This window comes from Macaca fascicularis, chromosome 6, assembly GCF_037993035.2.
Source record: "Macaca fascicularis isolate 582-1 chromosome 6, T2T-MFA8v1.1".
NCBI lineage: Eukaryota > Metazoa > Chordata > Mammalia > Primates > Cercopithecidae > Macaca > Macaca fascicularis.
This window is the reverse complement of record NC_088380.1, coordinates 116984434-117006120: the sequence shown is the minus strand read 5'-3', so window position 1 is coordinate 117006120 and position 21687 is coordinate 116984434. Positions and strand designations below refer to the sequence as shown.

The 21687-nt window shown below is 38.2% G+C and overlaps 1 protein-coding gene and 1 long non-coding RNA gene across 15 annotated transcripts in view; one reads left to right on the top strand and one right to left on the bottom strand.

Annotated features, from left to right (window-relative positions):
- Positions 1 to 21687, bottom strand: part of LOC102115922 (uncharacterized) — a 329390-nt gene that overhangs the window by 79569 nt on the left and 228134 nt on the right. The window lies entirely within an intron of this gene.
- Positions 1 to 21687, top strand: part of TMEM232 (transmembrane protein 232) — a 316396-nt gene that overhangs the window by 183595 nt on the left and 111114 nt on the right. For all 13 annotated transcript variants that reach the window (XR_012414003.1, XM_073994028.1, XM_073994025.1 and 10 more), the window contains one exon: positions 21380 to 21627. Coding sequence is in view for 12 of the 13 variants with exons in the window: in XM_073994028.1 (XP_073850129.1) it covers positions 21380 to 21627 (248 nt within the window). In the remaining variant the exon portion in view is untranslated. The remainder of the gene's footprint in view (positions 1 to 21379; positions 21628 to 21687) is intronic.

Below are 21687 nucleotides of genomic sequence, written 5' to 3'. Positions count from 1 at the left end.
TCCTCTCCAGCACCTGTTGTTTCCTGACTTTTTAATGATGGCCGTTCTAACTGGTGTGAGATGGTATCTGATTGTGGTTTTGATTTGCATTTCTCTGATGGCCAGTGATGATGAGCATTTTTTCATGTGTCTGTTGGCTGTATGAATGTCCTCTTTTGAGAAATGTCTGTTCATATCCTTTGCCCACTTTTTGATGGGGTTGTTTGTGTTTTTCTTGTAAATTTGTTTGAGTTCTTTGTAGGTTCTGGATATTAGCCCTTTGTCTGATTAGTAGATTGCAAAACTTTTCTCCCATTCTGTAGGTTGCCTGTTCACTCTGATGGTAGTTTCTTTTGCTGTGCAGAAGCTCTTTAGTTTAATTAGATCTCATTTGTCAATTTTGGCTTTTGTTGCCGTTGCTTTTGGTGTTTTAGACATGAAGTCCTTGCCCATGCCTATGTCCTGAATGGTATTACTAGTTTTTCTTCTAGGGTTTTTATGGTATTGGGTCTAACATTTAAGTCTCTAATCCATCTTGAATTAATTTTCGTATAAGGAGTAAGGAAAGGATCCAGTTTCAGCTTTCTACTTATGGCTAGCCAGTTTTCCCAGCACCATTTATTAAATAGGGAATCCTTTCCCCATTTCTTGATTCTCTCAGGTTTGTCAAAGATCAGATGGCTGTAGATGTGTGGTATTATTTCTGAGGACTCTGTTCTGTTCCATTGGTCTATATCTCTGTTTTGGTACCAGTACCATGCTGTTCTGGTTACTATAGCCTTGTAGTATAGTTTGAAGTCAGGTAGTGTGATGCCTCCAGCTTTGTTCTTTTGACTTAGGATTGTCTTGGAAATGTGGGCTCTTTTTTGGTTCCATATGAACTTTAAATCAGTTTTTTCCAATTCTGTGAAGAAACTCATTGGTAGCTTGATGGGGATGGCATTGAATCTATAAATTACCTTGGGCACTATGGCCATTTTCACAATATTGATTCTTCCTATCCATGAGCATGGTATGTTCTTCCATTTGTTTATGTCCTCTTTTATTTCACTGAGCAGTGGTTTGTAGTTCTCCTTGAAGAGGTCCTTTACATCCCTTGTAAGTTGGATTCCTAGGTATTTTATTCTCTTTGAAGCAATTGTGAATGGAAGTTCATTCCTGATTTGGCTCTCTGTTTGTCTGTTACTGGTGTATAAGAATGCTTGTGATTTTTGCACATTAATTTTGTATCCTGAGACTTTGCTGAAGTTTCATCAGCTTAAGGAGATTTTGGGCTGAGACAATGGGGTTTTCTAAATATACAATCATGTCATCTGCAAAGAGGGACAATTTGACTTCTTCTTTTCCTAACTGAATACCCTTGATTTCTTTCTCTTGCCTGATTGCCCTAGCCAGAACTTCCAACACTATGTTGAATAGGAGTGGTGAGAGAGGGCATCCCTGTCTTGTGCCAGTTTTCAAAGGGAATTTTTCCAGTTTTTGCCCATTCAGTATGATATTGGCTGTGGGTTTGTCATAAATAGCTCTTATAATTTTGAGATATGTTCCATCAATACCGAATTTATTGAGAGTTTTTAGCATGAAGCGCTGTTGAATTTGTCAAAGGCCTTTTCTGCATCTATTGAGATAATCATGTGGCTTTTGTCTTTGGTTCTGTTTATATGCTGGATTACATTTATTGATTTGCGTATGTTGAACCAGCCTTGCATCCCAGGGATGAAGCCCACTTGATCATGGTGGATAAGCTTTTTGATGTGCTGCTGAATCCGGTTTGCCAGTATTTTATTGAGGATTTTTGCATCAATGTTCATCAGGGATATTGGTCTAAAATTCTCTTTTTTTGTTGTGTCTCTGTCAGGCTTTGGTATCAGGATGATGTTGGCCTCATAAAATGAGTTAGGGAGGATTCCCTCTTTTTCTATTGCTTGGAATAGTTTTAGAAGTAATGATACCAGCTCCTCCTTGTACCTCTGGTAGAATTCAGCTGTGAATCCATCTGGTCCTGGACTTTTTTTGGTTGGCAGGCTATTAATTATTGCCTCAATTTCAGAGCCTGCTATTGGTCTATTCAGGGATTCAGCTTCATCCTGGTTTAGTCTTGGGAGAGTGTAAGTGTCCAGGAAATTATCCATTTCTTCTAGATTTTCTAGTTTATTTGCATAGAGGTGTTTATAGTATTCTCTGATGGTAGTTTGTATTTCTGTGGGGTCGGTGGTGATATCCCCTTTATCATTTTTTATTATATCTATTTGATTCTTCTCTCTTTTCTTCTTTATTAGTCTTGCTAGAGGTCTATCAATTTTGTTGATCTTTTCAAAGAACCAACTCCTGGATTCATTGATTTTTTTGAGGGTTTTTTGTGTCTCTATCTCCTTCAGTTCTGCTCTGATCTTAGTTATTTCTTGCCTTCTGCTAGCTTTTGAATGTGTTTGCTCTTGCTTCTCTAGTTCTTTTAATTGTGATGTTAGAGTGTCAATTTTAGATCTTTCCTGCTTTCTCTTGTGGGCATTTAGTGCTATAAATTTCCCTCTACACACTGCTTTCAATGTGTCCCAGAGATTCTGGTATGTTGTATCTTTGTTCTCATTGGTTTCAAAGAACATCTTTATTTCTGCCTTCATTTCGTTGTGCACCCAGTAGTCATTCAGGAGCAGGTTATTCAGTTTCCATGTAGTTGAGTGGTTTTGATTGAGTTTCTTAGTCCTGAGTTCTGGTTTGATTGCACTGTGGTCTGAGAGGCAGTTTGTTATAATTTTTGTTCTTGTACATTTGCTGAGGAGTGCTTTACTTCCAATTATGTGGTCAATTTTGGAATAAGTGTGATGTGGTGCTGAGAAGAATGTATATTCTGTTGATTTGGGGTGGAGAGTTCTGTAGATGTCTATTAGGTCTGCTTGCTGCAGAGATGAGTTCAATTCCTGGATATCCTTGTTAACTTTCTGTCTCGTTGATCTGTCTAATGTTGACAGTGGGGTGTTGAAGTCTCCCATTATTATTGTATGGGAGTCTAAGTCTCTTTGTAAGTCTCCAAGGTCTTGTTTTATGAATCTGGGTGCTCCTGTATTTGGTGCATATATATTCTGGATAGTTAGCTCTTCCTGTTGAATTGATCCCTTTACCATTATGTAATGGCCTTCTTTGTCTCTTTTGATCTTTGATGGTTTAAAGTCTGTTTTATCAGAGACTAGTATTGCAACCGCTGCTTTTTTTTGTTCTCCATTTACTTGGCAGATCTTCCTCCATCCCTTTATTTTGAGCCTAGGTATGTCTCTGCATGTGAGATGGGTCTCCTGAATACAGCAGACTGATGGGTCTTGACTCTTTATCCAGTTTGCCAGTCTGTGTCTTTTAATTGGAGCATTTAGTCCATTTACATTTCAGGTTAATATTGTTATGTGTGAACTTGATCCTGCCATTATGATATTAACTGGTTATTTTGCTCGTTAGTTGATGCAATTTCTTCCTAGCCTCGATGGTCTTTACATTTTGGCATGTTTTTGCAATGGCTGCAATGGCATGTTTTTGCAATGGTACCGGTTGTCCCTTTCCATGTTTAGTGCTTCCTTCAGGGCCTCTTGTAAGGCAGGCCTGGTGGTGACAAAATCTCTAAGCATTTGCTTATCTGTAAAGGATTTTATTTCTCCTTCACTTATGAAACTTAGTTTGGCTGGATATGAAATTCTGGGTTGAAAATTCTTTTCTTTAAGAATGTTGAATATTGGCCCCCACTCTCTTCTGGCTTGTAGAGTTTCTGCCGAGAGATCTGCTGTTAGTCTGATGGGCTTCCCTTTGTGGGTAACCCGACCTTTCTCTCTGGCTGCCCTTAAGATTTTTTCCTTCATTTCAACTTTGGTGAATCTGGCAATCATGTGTCTTGGAGTTGCTCTTCTCAAGGAGTATCATTGTGGCGTTCTCTGTATTTCCTGGATTTGAATGTTGACCTGCCCTACTAGGTTGGGGAAGTTCTCCTGGATGATATCCTGAAGAGTGTTTTCCAACTTGGTTCCATTTTCCCCCTCACTTTCAGGCACCCCAATCAGACGTAGATTTGGCTTTTTTACATAATCCCATACTTCTTGCAGGCTTTGTTCATTTCTTTTTCTTCTTTTTTCTTTAGATTCCTCTTCTCGCTTCATTTCATTCATTTGATCCTCAATCGCTGATACTCTTTCTTCCAGTTGATGGAGTAGGTTATTGAAGCTTCTGCATTTGTCACGTATTTCTCGTGTCATGGTTTTCATCTCTGTCCATTCGTTTATGGCCTTCTCTGCATTAATTATTCTGGTTATCAATTCTTCCACTGTTTTTTCAAGATTCTTAGTTTCTTTGCACTGGGTACGTAATTCCTCCTTTAGCTCTGAGAAGTTTGATGGACTGAAGCCTTCTCTCATCTCGTCAAAATCATTCTCCGTCCATCTTTGATCCGTTGCTGGCGATGAGCTGCATTCCTTTGGAGGGGGAGATGTGCTCTTATTTTTTGAATTTCCAGCTTTTCTGCCCTGCTTTTTCCCCATCTTCGTGGTTTTATCTGCCTCTGGTCTTTGATGATGGTGATATACTGATGAGGTTTTGGTGTGGGTGTCCTTCCTGTTTGTTAGTTTTCCTTGTAACAGTCAGGACCCTCAGCTGTAGGTCTGTTGGAGATTGCTTGAGGTCCACTCCAGACCCTGTTTGCCTGGGTGTCAGCAGCAGAGGCTGCAGAAGATAGAATACTGCTGAACAGCGAGTGTACCTGTCTGATTCTTGCTTTGGAAGCTTCTTCTCAGGGGTGTACTCCACCTTGTGAGGTGTGAGGTGTCGGTCTGCCCCTAGTGGAGGATGTCTCCCAGTTAGGCTACTCAGGGGTCAGGGACCCACTTGAGCAGGCAGTCTGTCCCTTCTCAGATCTCAACCTCCGTGTTGGGAGATCCACCACTCTCTTCAAAGCTGTCAGACAGAGTCGCTTTCGTCTGCAGAGGTTTCTGCTGCTTTTGTTGTTGTTCTTGTTGTTGTTGTTTAGCTGTTCGCTGTCCCCAGAGGTGGAGTCTACAGAGACAGGCAGGCCTCCTTGAGCTGCTCTGAGCTCCACCCAGTTTGATCTTCCCAGGGCTTTGTTTACCTACTTAAGCCTCAGCAATGGCGGGCGCCCCTCCCCCAGCCTCGCTGCTGCCTTGTGATTAGATGGCCGACTGCTGTGCTAGCAATGAGAAAGGCTCCAATGGTGTGGGACCCTCCAGGCCAGGTGTGGGATATAATCTCCTGATGTGCCCGTTTGCTTAAAGCGCAGTATTGGGGTGGGAGTTACCTGATTTTCCAGGTGTTGTGTGTCTCAGTTCCCCTGGCTAGGAAAAGGGATTCCCTTCCCCCTTGCGCTTCCCAGGTGAGGCGTTGTCTCACCCTGCTTCAGCTCTCGCTGGTTGGGCTGCAACAGCTGACCAGCACCGATTGTCCGGCACTCCCCAGTGAGATGAACCCAGTACCTCAGTTGATAATGCAGAAATCACCTGTCTTCTGTGTCACTCGCGCTGGGAGCTGGAGACTGGAGCTGTTCCTATTCGGCCATCTTGCTCCGCCCCCTATAGTTTTTTAATACTCTGGAAGAGGTTTCTATTTTTGTCATTATTTCTTCTTATAAGTTTTGTAGAATTCACAAGTGAAGCTATTTGGTTATGGATATTTTGGGGAAGATTTTAAATTGTGGACTAATTTTTTATTGGTATGTTTTCTTTCGAAGAATTAAATTCTGAAAGATATTTTCTAAAATTGCTTCTGTTTTTCTATGATCTTTTTAATGTCTTTAAAATCTGCTGTGATATCCACTGTCTAATTCCTAACGCTTCTTATTTTCATCTTTGTTCTTATTTTAATCTGTCGTTCTGTGGCCTGAGCCACTCTGCTTGGCCTCTCAGTCTTAAAAATCAACATTCAATTCTCTTGATACTATGTTTTCTCTCTTTCTTTCATATTTGATATTAGGTTTATTATTTTCTTCTGCTAATTTCCTTGCATTCAATGGATTATTATTTTCCTAAAATTATTGAACTTTATTCTTTGTCGTAGATTTTTAGTATTTTCCTTTTCTAATACGTGTTTTGTACACTCTTAATTTACTTTCACATGTAATTTTAGTAATATCCTAAAAAGTATGATAAGTAATATTTTAATTATCATTTAGTTCAAAAACTTTTCTAATTTCTATTATCTCTATTTAAACCATACATTGTTTAGAAGATAGCCTATGGCTTAGTGTTACATATATTGAGACTTTTATTGTTACATTTATATTGTTTGATTTTAGTTCAATTTTATTATGATCAATCACTACACTTTATAATCATTATAATTTTTTAAATAAAAAGTCAACCTTTTCTGTTGCAAATGAATATAACTACAACAGATTTCTTTTGATTAGGGTTCCTGTTAATATGGTATATCTATTTCCATCTTTTAATTTTATGCTCCCTGAATTCTTTTATGTATGTCTGTGAGGAGAAGTGGTATTTTTTTAACCTGAAAATTACTGTCTTCAAATTGAAACAGTTTATTTACATTTACTCTCACTACAATATATTTGTATGTATTTCTATTTTTTTGTTATTTACTATTCTATAGATGACAGAAACATCTATAGATGTTTCTTGTTCTTTTAAAATAAATATTTGCCTTTTGGCAAAAGATTTTGTTTTTTTAATTATACCATTCCACCCCACCCCCTTTACTTGTTTGGTGCTTACACATTCTTTTACTGTTACCTGTTACCTCTGATTTTACAAAATAAATTCTTGAATTATTAAAATCTAATGTAAATAAATTTTATATTTTCCTGGACCATGAAATTGTCTTATAATATTTTAAGTCCATTTATACCTCCTTACTTATGCAATTGTTCTGTTTAGCATTTTAATTTTGTGTATGTATATCTGGATGTGTTCGTGTATGTATGTGTGCATCTGTGTGTGTTTATAGACACCAGTATATTATTATTGCTTTGTGTAATCAATATTCTTCAAGCTTACCCACATATTTAAAAGTTTCTTTCCTTACTCTTCTTCCTTGAATCCTTGAATCGCTGGCCTTCTGTGTGGTATTATTTTTCTTCTGCTCGAAGAAAACACTTTCGTAGCCTTTTAGTGAGCATCTGCTGATGTTGAATTCTGTCAGTGTTCATTTATTTGCTTTTTTTTTTTTTTTTGGAGATGGAGTCTAGCTATGTCACCCAGGCTGGAGTGCAGCGGCGTGATCTCAGTTCACTGCAACCTTCGCCTCCCGGGTTCAAGCTATTCTCCTGCCTCAGACTCCCGAGTAGCTGGGACTAAGGCATGTGCCACCATGCCTGGCTAATTTTTGTATTTTTAGTAGAGACAGGATTTCACCATGCTGGCCAGGCTGATTTTGAACTGCTGACTTCAAGTGATCTGCCCATCTCGGCCTCCCAAACTTCTAGGATTACAGATGTGAGCCATTGTGCCTGGTTGAGAAGCTTTTTATTCAATTTGATTTTGAAGGATGATTTCATTGACTAAGAATAATATCTTGTCATAGATGAAACATAAATTTAGGTGTCCAACTGCTGTGTTTATTTTACTCCTAGCTAGTGTTTTGGCTTGCATCATTTTTATGACTTAGGTTGTAAAAGATTTTTTTCATTTTATTATTAGATGGTATCAAATTCAGTATTAGCATGTCTGCACTAGGTCTTAGGAGTACTAATGTCTAAACTAACTTCCTCAAATTTTCCATACCTAATTATTCAAAAGGCTAAAGTGATTAGCATCTGTGCGGGTCTCAGTTTTTCTTTCTGTCTTCCTTGTACTTGTGACTCAGTTGTTAGGCCTATGTGATTTTTTAACTTTCCTGAATTTCACAAATAAAATTTCTTCCCTCTGATGCCTAATTTTACTGAGTAAAAAAACAAACATTTATTTACATTTTTTAAAGCTGCTTTCTTAAGGAAGTTAATAATGGAAACTTTGACTAAGTTAAACAGCCTAATGCCACATATACAAATAAGACAAAACAAGACAAAATGATTGCCTTTGATCTATAGGTAAAATGTTTTAGAAAAAATTTTTTGAATTGATTAAAATTATATTTTCTTACCTAAAATAGTCAGAAATGTTCTATGTAAGTTAAAGTAAGCACATCTTACAGGTGTGCTTAACTTTACAAGTAAAACTTGAGCATAATACATTTAAGGGTTTTTTTTGTCTTTTTTTTTTTTTTGGTACTGTCGTGGCAACACTTATTTTCGGTAACAAAACTCCAAAGGTTGCTTATTTCTAAATGTTCTTATATTTCCTTAATAACTTGCTAATTTCCCAAATCTCTTAAACTAACTTATAATATTTTCCTGTGGTACCTCTTTGAACAAGTTCTATGGTATAAACTACATAAAACCTTTCATTTCATGAGAATTTAAAAAATTAGTCTTCAGACACTCTCTCACTACTCCATGTGAATTAGGGAACATCTATAAAACACCTATACAGTGAAGGCTTGTGCCTCAGACACTTAGATCTAAAAGAAAACATGTATTCCACTCTTCTTTAAGTTATTGCAAATAACTATGTTTATAGCACAACCTTTGTTCTTTCTCTCCTTTCCTAATTATTTGCTTCAAAAACCTTTTTTTATACAATGGTATTATCACCTACATAGAGTGAAACATAACTTTATTTATAAACTACTGTACATTCTAAGGTGAAGGAATTATTTCATAAGGATTGAATATAATGGTATGTTCATGGAATTAAGTAGAAATTTTCTCTTTTTATGCTTTAAAATAAATAAGCAATTTATATGATAAACTACTGAATTTCATAAATACAATTTTAAATTTAATACTTCAATTTATCTACAACACTGGTAAATCCATTCCTAACTAAATTATCTACTCTCTCTACATTATCGACTTTCTTTACATTGTCTACTCTCATCTTGTATGTTGTTTATCCATGATAACATTTTATCATCTATAACTCTTGTTATATTTGTTCATAAAATTTGATGCTTCTTGGAGGTTGGAGGAGAGGTGAAATATTTAATAAGCAAATTTGAAATGAAAAACAATTCTGAATAGATCCTGAAACATGAGCCCTTCATGTGACAAATTCAATATAAACCCAACTGTTGCCTGAGTATTTGGGAAAGAAATAAAAAAACTGTCATATACTCACACTGGCATAATAAACAAATGTTAATTGATGTGCTTTGTTTGAAATACTTCCAGGGAGACTTGCAATGAGCAAGGTTTTTCTATATAGGCAATTCAGCAGCATATGCTGGCACATCTAGGAAAAGTCATTATGTATAAGTGTTTTCTGCCATCTGGTATATGACCTAAAATATCAAAAAGAAATATGTACAGCTAAAATGAATATGTGAATTTGTTGAGAGTACCTTTGACTCATCAGGTAAAGCACTTTGTGGTTAACATTTTATGGTGCAATCTTTAAGACAAAATTTGTTTTTATTCTTAATGATATTTCCATATCCCTAATGTACCCTGTAGAGCAGCAAAACAGAACAAACAACAGTATTAGTCCCTATTTTCTCAGTGCCTATTTATCTCCTCCTCCACATGTGGCTTTACTTTGGACATAAATAGCAACAGTTTGGAAAGTGAGCTGTATTTTTGGATAAGTATAGATCCTTAAATACTTATCAATAGAATGTCAATGTAACAAATACATTGTTTTAAGAAAACAAAATATAATATTGTAATTTTTATATAAAAACAGTTTTTGTAGTGCCTTTATCATGCACCAGGCACTGTACAAAGTATCTGTTATATACATATATATAATGTATATTAACTCATTTGAGCCCCACAGCTCTCCTACCACCATCATCGTCCATGCAGATCAAGGATTTGAGTTTTAAACAGAATAAAATGAGGTGCTGGTAGTGGGTGCACTGTGAGTGAGCTTAACTCAAAGGCTCTAACATTTCTACTATTTCGTGCTTTCTCTAAAATTAAATATAAACAAGGAACTAACATTTATTGAAACACTTTCATGTGCTAGAGACTGTACTATAAAATATATGCTTTTTGTCACTTACACTTTGAAGTTTAAGGAAAAAAATTATTGTCAGAAACAAGTAAGATATTTCAGCAAGATTACTTAAGGAAAGGTAAGGACATTTTAAAAAGAGAGACAGACTGAGAGAGAAGGGAAGAGAATTTGTAGCAAGCTGCTGCAATGGTTTGAAATTATTTTTTCCTTTTGTCTCTTATGTCAAAAATAATGTGAGTTAGCTCAAATTTTGTTGTGTTTGCTACATTTCTCTAATTATTGGTGGAAAATTCAGAACTTTATGAAGGCCTTTTTTTTTTTTTTTTTTTTGATATGTGTGTATTGCTACTACATCCTAATTCCTTTGGGCTGATTTATCCATTATCTTCCTGCATTAATGCGGGCTTTTGCCATCTTTAAGCCCAACACAAAGGCAAAGGGTAAGCTTCTGTTCCTGCCTTTGGTTAAAATATGTATGTGAAGGAAATAGTCTTCAAGAATACTACTTTTCCAATGTTAATAGTAAATCAACAAAGTTAACATATATATTTTTAAATTCCCATTTGTTTATTAATAAAAATAAATGTCATTTTCTAATAATGTAATAATAACAGGAAACCCTGAATTTTTACAATCTTCAGGGGCATCACTGAAAAATAAGAATACATGATCAAAATGTAAATAAATGGTTAAAGATGGTCTTTGAGGTAATGTTCACTTCCAGGCTAAATGGTAGTAAATTTATAAATTTGGAATCGATTGTAAAAGATGTTCATTAATATTTTGTTTAAGTCTACCCTCAAGAAGTATAGACAAATTTATGCATAGATGGCATTCAAGTCTCTTAATATTGAAGCATATTAGAATAATGGCTTTAAGAGAAGAAGGAAGAAAACTATAGAAGACAACTCTAGAAGTATAATCATGATCTTATTTGATACATTTGCTAATATAAAAGTTATGTTATAACCAAACTGTTTTGGCATGGCAGAGGTTAGATAGAGTCTTCCTGGGTTGATGGTGGGAGTTGCTGCAAAGGCCAGAACTCTAGTGCTCTGTCCTAGGGAAGACCTGAAAAGCACTAATATCTGTTGACCTTCTCACTGTCTACAGACAGATCATCCTATATGATGTGTGTTAACCTCCATAAAACTAAAAGGTATTTGTTATCCCCATATCACAGATGAAAAATAAGACAGAACAAAACTAAACACAAAACAATCCTGGAGAAGTTAACTAAACTTTTTCAGTTTTACATTCATAACTAGCAAGTGATAGAGACACACCTGATTTCAGATCTTTCATAGTACATAGCCCATATTCCTTCCTGGCAACTTCTTGTGAGAAAACACACACAAAGCCTTTCATAAATAAGGAAAGTATACATTTGACTGAAATTTAAGACTACATTTCTATTAGACAAAGGACTTGGACATCAACGAAGGATAGAAATTTACCTGAGCTTCCCACAAGAGAACCATAGAGAAAGATGTGGGAATATCTTCATTTTGCCGAGAGAGGTGGCATCTGTATCTATAGCTTCTCCTGTCTTAGAGGGAAGAAAGCGTGGAGTAGTCAAATGAGACATGATGAAATAAGCATCAAGATTCCATAATACAGATGTTACCGGTGGAGGGTCTTGACTATAAGTTGTCCAGGTTCTTGGTGTTTTGGACAAAGAATTGGACAAAATGCACAAACAAAACAAGGAAGGAATGAAGCAACAAAAGCAGAGATTTATTGAAAATGAAAGTACACTTCCCAGGGTGGGAGCGGGCTTGAGCAAGTGGATCAAGAGCCCTGGTTACAGAATTTTCTGGGGTTTAAATACCCTCTGAAGGTTTCCCATGGGTTACTCAGTGTACGCCCTATGTAATTGAAGTAGTGACCCACGGTCAGTCCGATTGGTTGTGGGAGGGGACAAATCAGAGTTACTTTCAATTTTTCATCTGCCATGCAGAAAGGGAGGGGCGTTGCAAAGGGAGTAGGTAGCCTCTGGTTCTTTTGTTACTTGGGCATGAAAAGTTGGGATTTTCCTTTTGATTTAATTCCAGGAAGTCAGTGTGAATTGGCCGTAGGTTCCCTGCCTCCAGACCCTATTCGCTTGCCTCGCTTCCGCTCTGCGAGAAGCAATCCCCATAAATCTTTATGGGGAGAAGAAGGACTGATGGTCTTTCTTCTGTAACTGCTTCATGCTGACTTGGGGCTTAGTCCCTACCTATTAGGGATCATGGAATTCTCATTCCGCCCTGTCTAATGAAGACAGGGTAGCTTCTTGATGGCCAGGATGGTGTCTTCACCTGAAACTGGCTGGAAGCCCTGTCACATGATAATCTGAAGCTTGATGATCTCTAGGTGAGAAGAAATGAATTTGGTTAAAAGATTCAATGGGAACTTCATTGTCTGGATACATATGCTGTAAGGAATGTTTATTATATAAATGAATTAGAACATTCTACTTGGTACAAAGAAAGTGATTCCAACCATTTGGAAAAAGGCAATTAAACTACAAAAATACATTTTAAAAAGGCTTCTATTATCCAGCCTACAGTAACTATGCAACAAAGACACCAAGGAAAGTTGGTGGGCATTTACTTTTCTTTTGGCTATCTTCTAAACAGGTACTTTGGGTCTTTCACAGGTTCACAGGTATAGTGGCTGATAGGAGCTTCAGGGTTGAGGTCCAGGACTTCAGGTATCACAGACGTGATCCTTGAAAGGTGTATCCAACCATCTAACCTTAGTACTTTGCAGAAGGCGTGGCCAATATTACTGAAAATGATGCCTTCCATTTGGGCTGTAATTGTTGAGCAGGTGATCTCTTTTTCCATGTTTTCATCTCTTGGCCTGATTTAGGGTTGCTGGTTAGTTCCTGGTGTGGAGAGTCTTTGAGTTTCAAACTTTTGTAAAATCTGCTGAAATTATCCTAGGTTAACTAGGTATTTTACTAAACTGGCTGTTTCTGGATCAGTAATTGAATCATTAATTTAGAAAGGGCTTCAGATAACATTTCTTATAGGCTTATATTAATTTTTGCTCTAGGGGTATTATGGATCCTTAAGAGGGCTACAGGCAGTAAGCTGAACCATGTTTCTTATGTTTCCTGACATTGCTTAGCTAACACTCACTTTAGAGTTTGGATAGTCCATTCTACTTTTCCAGAGGACTGAGGCCTCCATGCTGAATGTAAATAGTATTTGATTCTGAGAGCCCTAGCAACCCCTTGAGTCATTTGGGAGATAAAGGACAGGTCTTTATCACTTTGGAGTCTCTGAGTTAATCCAAACTGGGGGTTATTTCTCTTAAGAGGACCTTTATAACCTTATTTCTCTTAACAGAACCTTCTCTGTTCTGTTAGGGTAAACTTCGACCCAACCAGTAAAGGTATCTATTAGCACTAACAAAAACTTATATCCTCTGAAAGCTGGCATATGTGTGAAGTCTAATTGCCAATCTTCCCCTAGTAAAGTTCCTCTCCTCTGGACTGGTTCTATTAGAGGAGGCATTTTGTTTCCTGAGTTGTTAAGTGCACACAATGAGCAGGCTTGATAGACCTGCTTAACCACCGAAGCTAAGTTAGGCCCAATGAAGAGTCTGTTAACCATGGCCAGGGTAGCATCCCTCCCTATATGGAAAGAGTCATGCACGGTTTTTATAATTCTCCATTGGGCTGTTTGAGGGAGATATACTTGTGATCACATATACCACCAGAATCCTTGTTTTTGTTCCCCTTGCTCCAATATTAGCTGTTTCTGTTGGGATTGCACCCTGAAGGTTGTGGCTTTGTCTTCTCTGTCAGACTTGCTGTTCCCTTGTGCTATAGGGGTTAAGTCCCTTTGGTACCCCCTACAGTGAACTATAGCTATGGCCTTTGGCAGGTGTACTGCTTTTAATAGCTGAAGAATTTCACGCCCATGCTTTATAGGAGAGTGTTTGTTAGTTAGTAGTCCCCTTTCCTTCCAGATTGTAGCATGAGCATGAACCACAAGGAATGTGTATTTAGAATCTGTATAGATGTTAAGCTTTTTACTTTGCCCCAACATTAATGCTCAGATAAGAGTAATGATTTCAGCCTTTTGTGCTAATGTGCCAGGGGGCAGTGGCTAGGCGTCAATTGTACTATGATTTACTATTGTGTATCCAGCTCCTGTGCTCCCTATTTGACACAAAACTACTGCCATCTTAAACCAGCTATCCTCAGAATCTCGGAGAGGTTGATCTTTTAAATTAGGCTGGCTAACATATGAATGTATGTGCAATGACCTGCTCGCAGGAATGATCAGTTACTGGGCCTGTGGGCAGAAACAGAGCTGGATTCAAGGTGATACAGGTTTCAAGGGTTACATCTGGGTTTTCTAAGAGTGTGGCCTGGCATTAGGTTAAACTTCCCTCCATCATCTAGAGTATCCTTTTATTTCTAAGACTGACTTCACCTGATGAGGGGATAGAACTCCTGGTGGTTGACCTAGGGTGATTTCAGTGGCTCCTTCCACTAAAATACCAGTGGCTGGGATTGCCCACGGGCAACTTGGCCATCCCGAGGCTACTCCATGCAGGTTTTTTGAAAAGTAGGCAGTTGATCTGGGTTCTGATCCTAATTTCTGGGCTAGTATTCCTACAGCTATGCCCTTCCTCTCTGCTATATACAAGAAGGGCTTAGTTAGGCCTTAGATGCCAACAGCGGAAGCTGGTGGGAGCCTAGTCTAGCTTGGCAAAGGCTTCTCTCATTTCTGAGGCCCATTCCATTAGCTCATTTTCAGGCCCCTTTTTTGCTTCATACAGGGGCTTTGCTTGATCCCAAAATTTGGTGCCCATATTCTGCAAAACATGGCCATTCCCCCAAAAGAACAAAGCTGTTGCTTGGTGTGGGGAGTCCCCAAACCACATATGGCTTGCACTCGTTCTGGGGATATTTGCCAGGCTCTAGGTGGTAAGACATACCCTAAATATTGGACCTGTTGAAGGTTATTCTGAGCCTTCTTTTTGGACACTTTTATGCCCTGTCTGCCAGAAAATTCAAAGTTTCTGTAGTATTTTGTTCAGAAGCTTCCTGGGTTGCGCTACACACAAGAAGGTCATCCATGTACTGGAGTATACTCCCATTCTCCAATTGCAGATCCCTCAGATCCCTCTCTAAGGCCGAGGCAAAGAAAGGGGGTCTGTCCCAAAAACCTTGAGGGAGCAGTGTCCAAGTGTATTGTTATTTTCCTCCAGTATTAGGATTTTTCCATTCAAAGGCGAAAAGGTATTAAGACTTTGGTGCCAGAGGAATGGAGAAGAAAGCATCTTTTAGGTCTAGGACTGAGAACCATTTAGCACCTTCTGGCACCTGAGCCAGGAGGGTATATGGATCTGCCACCAATGGGTATACGGGGATAACAGCCTCATTAATTATTCTGAGGTCCTGTACTAACATGTACTAAGCCTTCAATATTCTTCCAAAGGGTTTAGAATGGGTAAGATGGGGGTATTGCAGGGAGAACTGCAGGGTTTTAAGAGCCGATGGGTAAGTAATACCTCAACTCTGGGTGCTAGGCCTTTTCTTGCTTCCAGCTTAATTAGATATTGGTTTTGATTAGGAAAATAGCTGGGGTCTTTAAGCGTATTTTGACTGGCAAAGCTATTTTAGGCTTCCCTAGATTTCCAGTGTACCATGCCAGTGGGTTAGCCTCTTTACTAATGTAATCTGGGACTTTGGCTGTATTTTGCCTGTTAGCAATTCTGCTAGGTGATGCTTACATTGTAGCAGTGCCCCTATTTTAACCATAATATCTCTTCCCAGTGGGGGATTGGGCAGTTTGGTACTACTAGAAATTCCCGTTGGAAGATTTGTTTCTCAAATTGACAAATCAAAGGAGGAGTAAAGAATCTTGTTTGCGGCTTTCCTTCCATTCCCATAATGCTCATGAACTGGGAGGAAAGGTTTCTGCAAAAGCAGTGAGAACAGAGTAATTTGCTTCTGTATCAAAAACAAACAAACAAAGAAACAAACAAAACTGAATTTGGGTACCCATGACATCCAGAATTACCTGGGGCTCCTCAGTAGTAATTACAATGTTCCTGGAAAGGGGCAATGAGGAAGACCCTGGGCCCCTTCGGTCTTCAGTCTTCATCTAATTCCTGCTTTTGCACTGCTAGAGTTTTTGCCTGACTGAACCCCTCGGTGGGAGCAGGGGCCGTCAATCCTCCAGTGACAGGGTTTGTAACGGGTGCCCTCACATTTTTGACAGGGGCCTGGTGAAGGCTTAGTACAGTCTTTTGCCCAGTGCTCATTTTTCTTGCATTTGAAGCAAGAGCCTTTGCTGTCATTATCATTATGGCCCTTCAGGTTTCCCTTAGCTGCTCTTTGGGCATTCAGGGTACTGCCAATGATGGCTGCCATAATTTTTGCCTGCCATTTTTCTTCACTCTGTTCCTGTTTTCCTTCCTCCAGGTCACGATTGTTGTACACCATAAGAGCAGTATCAAAAACCTGATTTTGATTAGTTCATGGCCCCATCAGTAGCGTTTGGAGCTTAAGTCTAATGTCTGTGGTGGACTGGCTAATGAAATGCTGTGCCATTAATATTTTGCCTTTGGAAAAAGAAGGGTCCAGAGTAGTATATTTTGTAAAGACTTCCTCCAGCCTGCCATAAAACATGACTGGATTTTCCTCCTTGGCTTGTGTAACCCCCCTTCATTTACATTATTTACTACCTTAGTTATTCCCTTTCTCATTCCTCCAAGGAAATTTAGCCCAGTTGTTCATTCCCATGGGGGTATTATAGTCCCAATTAGGATCAATAGTGGAGACTGTGTTTGGGCCCAGGTGAGGACCCTGAAGGTTTAAGGTGAATAAATCATCTGCTTCCCTGCGGGCGGCCTCGAAGATTTGATCTTTTTTCCAAGGGGGTGCATCAGGTTGCTAGAATGAATTGAACATCTCTCCATGAGAGAGCAAAGGCTAAGGCCAAAGTCTGGAAAGCTTCTGCAAATTTCCTGGGATTCTTGAAATAGTTTTCTAGCTTTTACTTACATTGTTGTATATCAGTTATAGAGAAGGGACCTGCACTAGGACTGGCCCCTCAGCTTCTGCTACTTCCCTAAGGAGTAGCAGGGCTCCAGGGAGAGTTGAATAAGATGTTCTCCTTTGAGTGTGATGGGGACTTAGTAGGGTTCCCAGTGTTCGGGGTTTAGCCTCAAGAGCACTTGGCAAGGGGCTGTATGGAGACAGATGCTGTTCACCCCGAAAGATAGGTGGCCCTTGTAAAAGAGGATCATCTGTAATATCTAGTTCTGCCTTAGGACTTTCCTTTGGGGGGGCTGGTTCTGGGAGTTTTGCAGATTGTTAGGTTTTGGTATAGGGTCATGAAGGTCTGTACATATGGTATTTCTGACCAGTTCCCTGCATCTTGCAAAATGGGTCTGATTGCAGGATGGTGTCATAATTAAGGCTACCATTGACTGCACATTGCTCCAGGCTGGGCAGCTCATAATTAGGCCAAACAGCATTGCAGAAAAAATATGTATATATATGTTTTCTCTTTAGATTATCAGTATCAAATTGATTCCAATGGTGGAGGATGCAGCCAAGCAAGGAATCAGGTGGAATAGATGGAGGGTTGCCCATAGTGGAATCAGGTGGAGTAGATGGAGAGTTGCCCATAGTGGTCTGGAAAAGAGAGGAGGACTTTGAATAGTGGAGGGTTTATCAAGTGACCCGAGTGATGCTTGAGGCATCTTGGAAAAATTCTAGGTCCTGACTGGAGTCCCCAGGGGCATTCACCTTTTGAGCCCTGTCTTAGTCTGTCAGACATCTCCGACATTAGATGGGTGCTGGCATTGCTTTGGAATCATTCCCTCCACCACTAACCCATTATGAATGTTCCTTAAGGTTTTCCTATCCCACTTAAAGCAACTCTTTTACTCTCTAAATTTAGGCAAGAAATCCACATTAGATTGTACATCAGTTCCTGCATAAATTCCTTTTCATGAATGCCCCCGCTATGCCCCACACAGACCATCTACAACATTCCCAGACCCTCTGACTTGTCCTAAACATCCTGTCCCTCTTTTTAAACAACCAGTCATCTCTTTTCTTTATAACATTCTTTGCATAGTTGGTGGGTTTCTTTTGTTCTTGACCAGTCAAATAGGGGAAGGGAAGAATTTAGCATGAAAAAAGAAGGCTCAAGTCACCTGAAATGTGTGTGAGTTCACTCTGGGGGAGCTGTTGCTGCCAATTGTGTCACATGTAGGAATCAGGGACTATAAGAAAAGAAGGTTTAAGTGGCCTGAAACATGAGTTCACCCTGTGCCACTGTCAATTGTGTCACACATAGAGATCAGGGACTATAACCAGAAAAGATAGAAAAGAGTCCATCCGCCTTCCAGGCAAGGCAGCTATCCCCATGCACTCCTTCGCCTTCAGACAACACTGGAGCATGTCCCTGGCCAGTTGCCCTCAAATACCAAGGAGCTACTAGGAAACAGCTGCAGAAATACTGAAAGAAAAAAAGGAAAAGGACTCAGGTCCCTTAGAACTGGGTGGTAGCAGTCAAGGGCTTCTACATGAAAACGTTTTCCATTTCTCCAGAGATTGGCCCCAGCCAGTAACCTGCAGTTGCCTCTGTGTTTAGGCACTGCCCACCAAGCATCCCAAGTTGGAAAGGAAAAGCCAGAAAAAGAGAGAGAGAGAGAAAAAGACTCCCCTATATGAAACAGATAGGAAAAGGGGAAAGGAGAACAATAAATTCCAAATCCTATGCAAAGAAAGACTTAACCCATTATGAGTCTGATTGGTTGCAGGAAAGGACCAAACAGAGGTACTTTCAGTTTTTCATCTGCCACACAGAAACGTGGGGGTTGCAAGGAGAGTAGCCCCTGGTCCTTTTTTAACTTGGGCATGGAAAGTTGAGGTTTTTATTTTGATTTAGTTCTAGAAAGTCAGTGAGAATAGGCTTTAGGTTCCCTTTCTCCAGACCCTATTCTCCTGCCTCACAGGTTAATGTTATCTTTGATTACAGTATATTTTACCAAAAAGTGTATCATGAGAAGACATCAGTTTTTTGGTCCATTTGTTTACTCATTCATTTATTCATTCATAACTCTCTTAGTAATTCCAGAGTTCACCATAATATCTTCATTTGTGCAATACTGTACTATATGTTGAGTAAAAAAATGTAGGAGCTCTTTTTTGGTGGTGTCATTTTATTTTCTTTTTCTACGCTGAAGAATAAAATCATGTAATTTTATTGTGTAAAACATGATGTTTTAAAATATATATATGCTGTGAAATTGTCAAATTGAGGTAATTAACAAATGCATAACCTCATATAGTTATTATTTCTTTTGTGAGAACACTTAACATCTACTCTCTTAGCATTTTTCAAGATACGATGTATTTGTATTAACTATAGTCACCATGTTGTACATTAGATCTCTTGAATTTGTTTATTCTATCTAACTGAAATCTTTTGACCAACATCTCCCAAGCCCTTCACCCATCAGCCCCTGTTAAACACCATCCCACTCTACTTCTATAAGATCAACATTTTAGATTCTACATGTAAGTGAGATCATGTGGTATTTGTCTTTCTGTGCCTGGTTTATTTCACTTAACATGATGTCCCCCAGGTTCATCCATGTCGTTACAAATGGTAGAATTTTCTTCTATTTTTATGGCTCAATACTATCCCATTGTGTATATATACCACATTTTATTTATCCATTCATCTGTTGATGGACACTTAGCTTGATATCATAGCTTGGCTATTGAGAGTAATGTTGCAGTAAACATGGCAGGGCAGCTCTGTCTTTGACATACTGATTTTCTTTTGGATATACCCAGTAGTGGGATTACTGAATCATGTGCTTGCTTACTTTGCATGATTTTTACCTTCTCCTTTGTAAATGTTTTTTTCATGTTATTCTTTGACTATATAACTTTATATAGTTATGTAGTCCTCTATAACTTTCACAGTGACACATATTTGCATACTTGCCTTTTGCTATTTTTCTCATTGCTTTAACTGATTTTCTTTCAGTCTATATCCTGAGACTGTACTCATTTTTTTCTACTATACTTTTGTCTAAATAATTCAATAATAAATCTTTCATCAGTAATTTAATTTAGCCAGGCCTAATTTTGGAAGCTGAAAGAGGTTAAGTTAGATGTTCATATATAGAAAAACATTTTCTATTTCTATCTTTTGTATCGCAAAATTGATATGCATCTAAAATGAATCCTGAGTGACTGGTAATGAGCTACCTGAAGACAGATAATACTCAATGAAAATGTAAAAACAAATGATAAAGGGCAGTATCCAACTTATTTACAAGAAAAGGAGTTAATAGTATGTACATATCATGAACATAAAAAAATTGGTAACATATGCCATTTTACTTAGATTTTCATTTATTATTACTGATTATAGCCAGAGAAAATATGCCTCTGGCCATTTTAAAAGAAGTAATTAAAAAGCGGTCCTGGACATTAACAAACAGGAATAGGAAATTTCAGAAAATAGCTTTTTCTTGAATAAATATTGCTTAAATAATGGGAAATTTGTGTAATTTTTTTACTCTTTGGTGTTAGAACATATTTAATTTAATCAAAATCAAAATCTTAAATATCTTCAATTTAAGCTAAATACAAAGCTCTTATTTGCTTTTCACTTAAAATTTTTGCTCTATAAAAATGTTCTGTTTAGCCGGGCATGGTGGCTCATGCCTGTAATCCCAGCACTTTGGGAGGCTGAGGCAGGCAGATCACCTGAGGTCAGGAGTTCGAGACCAGCCTGGCCAACATGATGCTACCCCGTCTCTACTAAAAATAACAAAAGTTAGCCAGGCGTGATGGTGTACACCTGTAGTTCCAGCTACTTAGGAGGCTGAGGCAGGAGAAGTGCTCAAACCCGGGAGATGGAGGTTGCAGTGAGCCAAGATTGTGCCACTGCACTCCAGCCTGGGTGACAGAGCAAGACTCCTTCTCAAAAAAGAAAAAAAAAATGCTCTGTTGATATCAAGAACAATTTAGATTGTGTGTAAAAAAAAAGAGTCTGATTTAATACAATGTACATTACTTCAACTGATTGCTTAATTTCCTATTAAATAAAATTCCAGAAAGTGTATGAAATTCTTACATGGCAAGTATATAAAATTAAAAATAAAAATTACCTTATTAAATTTTCAGAGTTTCAAGACTGGATGCATTAATGTTTATTTATTTCACTGAAATTTGCTATTTTGGTTTTTGAAATCTTTTGGAAAACTGCAATTTTTTAATCAAGATTATTTTTACTTAACAGGAAAAATGCAATATTAGTCAAAGAAAATAAAGATACTTTAAAAAATTTAATAATATATGATTTTTTTTCTCCCATTTAATCCTGTTTCAACTGATTCCTTCTTGTTTCTTTCAACAGGCTGAGTTAAATGACCCAACCGATCCTTTCACTAGGTATAGTACAAACATCTCATCAAATGTAGGAGAAGAAGTTTTCTCCAAATATATTGGGTGGAGAATTGCCGACACTCTTTCCAAACTATTCTTTCCCCCCATTGAGGCCCGTGTTCTTCCTTTGAAGAAACCATCAATAAAAAAGGATCAAACAAAATATCCGAATAAAAAGCTGGAGTCCATGAAAAAGAAAGTTCTACATTTCACTGTAAGGTAAAGAGAAGTACTATTGGTTTTATTATTCTAATACATTACAATTCAAAATCACAGAAA